This window comes from Cephus cinctus, unplaced genomic scaffold, assembly GCF_000341935.2.
Source record: "Cephus cinctus unplaced genomic scaffold, Ccin1 Ccin1_scaffold2474, whole genome shotgun sequence".
Classification (NCBI taxonomy): Eukaryota; Metazoa; Arthropoda; class Insecta; order Hymenoptera; family Cephidae; genus Cephus; species Cephus cinctus.
The window spans coordinates 94,160-100,764 of record NW_014334268.1 but is presented as its reverse complement, the minus strand read 5'-3'; the positions used below and the strand labels follow the sequence as shown (position 1 = coordinate 100,764).

Genomic DNA, 6,605 nt, shown 5'->3' with positions numbered 1-6,605 from the left:
TATGCTCGACCCGACCAAAGGAATAGGAAAAGTAAGACAAATACAATGTCAACTGAGAGGGAACAAAGCGAAACGAGAACAAAGAAATGAATATGGAAATGAAGAAGTGAAGAAGTAGAAAAGTAAGGAATAGAATTATAAAAGTGGAGAAGAAATGAGGAAAGAGATAAATAAGAAAGTGAAGAATGAAAGATAAAGAAATAACGAAGTAAAGAAGAAATAAATATAGAAAATGAAGAAGGTTGGTAAAGTATAAGAGGGGTGTTTCCAAGAGACCAGTATAGGAGACCGGCTCGAGGAAGAATGAGCGCTCCGAGTCCGGGCACTGCTTGAGCGCTCCCCACTCCCCGTCTCCTCCCACTCGCTGTGTCCTGCGCGACGAATATGCGCGCACACAGTTTTCGGCAACTTCCAGTACTTCTAAATATTCTTGGCCAGCATTTTTGATTTCTGTGTTAATATTTCACTTTATTGATTTAAAGAGTTATTTTAATGTTCCAAACACCTAATTTATTAATATTACAATTTTTGCATAATTTATTTTCGATACTTTACAATTTCTGTTCATTTTGTATCTACTCCGTATATTCTGCAAGATTTTGATTTAGTCTCAATTTTACATTTTGAATAAATTTTGAAAGTAAGTCTATATTAGATTTTACAATAGTGAAACATTAAAATTGACGTAGTTTCTCAAAAACAAAGACGCAACTTAAAATTTAATTATTTAAGCATTTTTTATGCAACTTCTTGCTGTCAGTCGTGCATTCGTTGCAGCTTGACGGACGTTTGTCAATGGCATCTGATTGCACGAATATGCACTGTTGACAGCTCTACTAGATGCGGTTGTGACTGAGTCCTGGACCGAAGTCGCCTGGTTCTCCAGACTCTGCACAGATGCATTAGCACCTGGCATTTTACCAGCAATACAAGATTCCATGATAAATATGTTATTATTGTAACAACTGGGGAAAATTGTGTCCAAATCAAGCTCCACTTTGTTGCCAAACTGTTGAAAAAGAATTTTTTTTTATTTTATCAATATGAAATTACCACCTAAGCCTTTGAATTGCCCTAACGATAAGATACTATCAAACGTGTGAAGTTACTGTTAAAAACTATTAAAACTTATTTAAATATCACTAATTTTCAAAATGACTCTACACAGTCGAATAGTATCCATCTTGTTTAGTAAGTAATTAAAAATATATAATATTTACCGCAATTGTTGTGTCTACGTTACTCAGTGCTGGAGCAATGGACTCCAGTCCAGTTTTCCCACATTTGTCCAAATCGTCGAAAGCTGTCATGCTGGCATCGCGAAGCTGCAGTCTTCCTGATTCGTAACAATGTTCAGCATCCTTTCCCTCAGCTTTGGCAGAATCGACGTCATTCTAATTTGACAGAATATAACAGATTTTCATTGACACGTTAAGATCTTAAAATCAATGCCATGCAGCTAAACGACGATACTTGTAAAGCTTGATAACAACAGGGAACTTTCGCCTAACCCCATCTAGGGACTTTACGGAGTAACCACAAGTAGTCAAGTCGAAAATTTTTTAAAATAGTTCATTAACACCTACCAAGCGACACTACTAAAATTTCGTGTGTGCTGAATTAAAAAAAAAAGAAAGAAAACAAATTATTACTTACACGAATTTGTTGTAATGCAGGATTCGAAATCGAATTCACATTTCCCATTGCATCCAGTTTCAAGTTGGACAATTTTCGGTTGAGGTCATACTTCGAGTTACTTTTGAAACGTGTCAAACTATTAACTGTACTTTTTACAGTGTTCTTCAGTCTTTGTATAGCGAAACGAAAGGTATTCAAATTATTCGCACCATGTGCCGTCTAAAATAAAGAACGAACAAAATTATTATTAATATTAACAGTGCGTCATGCATAATTAAGCCAATAGACAAAAAGCGTTATAGAAGTGAAAAAGTAATTTTTCAATAAGAGATTCTTACCTGCAAAATGCAGAAGGCAAACAAAATGCAAAAAATGGCCGGTAACAGCTTCATGATTATTTAATTAAATTTTTTAATTCTTTATCAACGTATATACTTGGGGAAAATAGTTTTCTTCAAACAGACGCTGCCTTCTCGACGTTGCGATTCTTACTGCTCTTTAGCCAGCAACTTCAAGTTTTATATATAGTGCTACACTTATGACGGAAGATAAACACTTTGAACGTGCATCATCTCATATCGTGTGTACCCGTATGCCTGTATGTTTTTTAACGGGAGTCCCCGGTTTCTGCGACGCTTGATAAATATCTAACATTCATTTTTGTCCTGATCCATTTAACGTACTCTTCGTGAATCACGTATTCCATTCATTTAAAAGCACGTAAGCAATTTTCGTTTCGAAAGATCGCCAGAATCACTTGACTTCTATATAAGCCAATTTGGTAATTATTTTTTATGAATTGAAAAAACGAAATGATTTATTCACGATTATTACAAGTATTAGATTGTTATCGATGTCTGACCTAAAAATCAATGTGTCACCAGTAAAATATTCAATTCGTTAGTAAACGATATTATTGAATAAAATAATTAAAGTCTCTGGTTAAAATATTTTTTTATAAATATCTTTAAAAAAGTCAATTTTGCAATAGAAATTCTAAATTTATAACCTTATCGAAGCATCAACGATATCTGTCATCGGTAAAACCAGATATCAAATTTAATCGATATTAGTTGCAACACCATCTATCGATTAGTACACAATGCATCGTTGATTTCTAAAAAAAATAGATGTTGACATCGAAACATTTTTTTGGAAATGATCCAAACGTAACAGATAATTTGCAGCCACGTTCTGCATCGATTCTAGAAAAATAATGAAAATCTTAGTACCAGAAGATAACACTATCAGCCGTACGAATCTTCTGAGAATTAATAATCTCCCAAGGATTTCAAATGCTCCAATTGAATGTGATCAACAGAATAAAATTTATCATTATTCTAATCTCAAAATTATTTCACGCACATATAAAACGAAAAGTAAACTAAATTTTGTCACGTACATACGCCACGTGCCTCAGTTCAATGAGTCTTCGAATTCAAGTCAATATTGAATCAAATGAAAAATTCAAAATAAAATTATGCAAGCATTATGACAAATTTTTGATATTGAACATTTTTCAAAAATTTTCTATCTACCAAATACTTTCTTTCGACCTTATCAATAATCATGCGATATGAATAAATGAAAATAATAATTATTAACAGCTACCGATATTTCAAACCCACGTGATCGATATTACTTAATCATTAACAGTTCAGCGATAAGAAAGATACAGTTGCACTTAGTGGATTCTACATTCCCACTCTTCAAATATGCATCACGTACCACGTAGTTACGTATGCAGCCAGGAAAGTTGAAAACAAAACATTTTCCATAGTGTACAGTCAATTCTAACATGATAAATCAAAACAAGTGTTATCTTAAATTCCTCTTAATTAACAATTTAAAAAATAAAGAGTTATAGGTTAGCTGATAAAAAAAAAAAAAAAATTTTGCCACGGTATAGTACGCTGTAGCAATTGTTATATTTAAATAATAATTTACGTACACTGGTTCACATATAGAAATACTCGTTACGATTTATTATATATAATCCGTACGTCGTAGAAATAATTTCAAAGTTTAACTAGCAAAGTATTCGCACGATAACGATTAACGATAATCGTAAAGTGTCAATGACCATGAACGATGTGAATGATTTAATAAAACGGGTGAGAATTTTCAAATCTTCTTTTTTTTTTACCGAAATACAATTTTATCCAGCATTACATAGAGATCCTTAAAAGAGACATTAACGTGCGATATATGTATGTATATGACGTTTGCGCGCAATATGTACACATGGGTTGTCAAAATGAAAAAAAAAAAACTGTCAAAGCTCTGTCAATGGTGTTTGACATCGTGCAATTGGCCGTAAACCTTTTTTCTTTTTTTAAGTAGTAATTCCGTTAAAAATCCTACCTCGTCGGGTAGTAAATTTATTTATTGGCAGCGATGAGAGTTTAGTTAATTTTCTTCGCTTTTTTTTTTCTTGGTTCGCACCGTTAGACGCACGGCGGTCATATTGAAGGTTTTTAAAATTCTTCACGTGGCGCCAAATTCTCCGTACCGTTAAAACGTTAAATTTCAACCGTCGGCGTCGCTCGGGTTATCACTTAGCTTTTAATATAATCAATAGTGGCAGTTTCGCGATGGATTATTACATCTTTATAAAGGAGACGAGAAATTATATGACGCGTTACTGTCGAGTGCGAGAAACAATAACGCGTTACTTAAATCGACGTAAACATTCAAAGTACGACGTTAATATGTATTTTTATAAAATAAAAAAAAAATAGAACAAAGGCACACATCGTTTCTGGCGATTACGTACGAGACACGACTTATTGATAATGACAGTTAACTAATATGTAACGTAATCGTGGTTACTCTTCTACTACTATACATTATTGATTATGATATTGTATTTATTACTATTATTATCAATAATATTATTATTATGGCAGTCTATCGAAACGATTCTTTATACTCTTACGATATTGTTGTGGCTTCGCCACGGGCTCGTACGATGGCGACACTGTCGCGCATTGGCGTGCCGTGAATTTGTAATTTTCAAATAGAAAAGGTCGTTTGCTTTTATTTTTTTGTCTTATCTCTGCGCGATGAGATTTTTCGCCGCTTTGTCGTGGCGATTAAAAATTCGCCTACTGTAATGTATTTGATGAACTTCCTCGCGAGGTACGACAATCCGTTTTATTTAAATTTTTAATAAAAGGTTGTGATCCTTGAAGGGAACGAAATTTGTCTGAATGATCGAGCTGCTCGCCAATCGATGACAGTGTTTGTTCTTTTATATTGGACTAACTAACAAGTTTATTTATTAAAACGGAAACGTAAGGTTGCACAAGGCTTTCCGTTTTGTATGATTTTCTATGAGATTCGTACGCTTATCTTTTTTTTCACGTATAACGTTCAACCGAGCTGTGTTGTATTTATTAATTAACGAATTAGGTAAAACGTAATTGAAGTGTGAATGAATTTGAAAATTTTCAAAGTATTGAGATTTTATTTTATTTTTTTTCGTTTCCGGGCAAATTTGACGTTTGAATAAAATTTAACGTTGCAATGATCTTGCGAAGAAAACTTGACGTGTGATAAATAGGGAAAAAAATAAGTTTCGGAGTGATTGAGTTATTACTGCAAATACGGAGACAAAACGGCGTACTTAATATCAAAAGGCGTAACTCCTGTTTCAATGCAATAAAATTACCTCTCAAAAACTTTCAAAGGCAATATTTTTCACTTGCGACTCACTAACTCTTAATAATTTCAATGTTCAATCTCTATAAGCATAAGCTCGATGTACCTTTAAGCTTTTACTTGGCTTCACTTAGTTTCATAGTTTTGTGCTGATAAAGAAAATGATCCCTTTAAAATGTTCTAGAACAGCTGAACATACGGACGTCATTAATAAACGATACACTATGAGATTCTTAGGCTAGCGCCTACAATAAGCTTACGACTAAAAATAATAAAAGTCTATACCATTTTCGTGCCCTTTTACATTGTCCTAATTTTCGTGTAAAACTCAACCTCACACGTGTGCCCATACGTAACTAATTACTTATTAAAATAAGCTAAACGTTAACGAAGACGACTCGTTGGTTGCTCCACTAAAACGGCGAGCAAAAAATAAAACAAACTTTCGTCCCAGATTAATATTGCAATAAACTCGGCATTCTAGCTGACGTTACGACGTCCGAGGACACTCAGCGCCACGAACGTAAAGTTATGGCAGTGCATTATGCTGAAGACGATACGTGGATTCTTCGATTATAAGAGAGCATATTATTGATTTGGTGTCGTAAAAATACCAGAAGCTCACGTGAACGAGGCGAACTTATTGCTTATGTTGTTGCTCTTGTCGTTGAACAAGCGGGGCAAACAACTATCCGAAATTCACGACACCACCGCACGTGCGTTGCTTCATTTTCCCGTCGGTATTCATCGGCGCCACAGTCGCTCGGGCGATTATAAAATACGTATCGCACGAACGAACCAGAACGCAATTATTTACCATCTAGTTATACATATAGGTATGTACAATTTTGTTACTGCTGCGCAAAAGTTTCATCGCCATTTTAACGAATAGCTTCGACATCTGTACAGCAGAGTGCGCATAACGCAAGGTGGGCCCATTACGGAACATGACTTAGAGTAATAAACGCGTATAATAAAAAAAATGAATGGTGTGCTAGGTTAGGCGGGCTTGGATTGGTACACGATCGTCTTGGCGATTCCTCATTGGCCAGTTTCGGTCCTACTTCTTTCTCATTGGTCCTTTATTGGCTCCTCAGATTCGCCAATCGGACATTCGTTTTGTGCTTTTCTTTATATGTCCTTCTGAAATCGTGCGGTGGACGTTGACAATTAATACAGGACGTGTCCTTTACCTTTTTGATCTTTTGACCGTTCGGTGGCGCTGGGATCGCTCCGGACCACTTCTCCGTCTACGTTCACGCATTCTTCTGCGTCTGCGCCTGGCGTCTGCGACGTACAAGAAA

General features: G+C 35.0%; 2 protein-coding genes across 6 annotated transcripts in view; both read right to left on the bottom strand.

The window, feature by feature from the left end:
- Positions 1–487: 487 nt before the first annotated feature.
- Positions 488–2,363, bottom strand: LOC107274189. Its single transcript, XM_015753031.2, has 4 exons — positions 1,977–2,363; positions 1,657–1,857; positions 1,221–1,394; positions 488–1,009 (listed from the first exon to the last, which is right to left on the bottom strand). The coding sequence occupies exons 1-4, from the start codon at positions 2,028–2,030 to the stop codon at positions 728–730; spliced, it is 711 nt and encodes a 236-aa protein (XP_015608517.1). The 5' UTR covers positions 2,031–2,363; the 3' UTR covers positions 488–727.
- A 1,173-nt stretch (positions 2,364–3,536) lies between these two features.
- The window catches only part of LOC107274180 (A disintegrin and metalloproteinase with thrombospondin motifs 9), a 65,434-nt gene continuing 62,365 nt past the window's right edge, over positions 3,537–6,605 (bottom strand). For all 5 annotated transcript variants that reach the window (XM_025091438.1, XM_015753008.2, XM_015753005.2 and 2 more), the window contains one exon: positions 3,537–6,605. The gene's annotated coding sequence lies outside the window, so the exon portion shown is untranslated.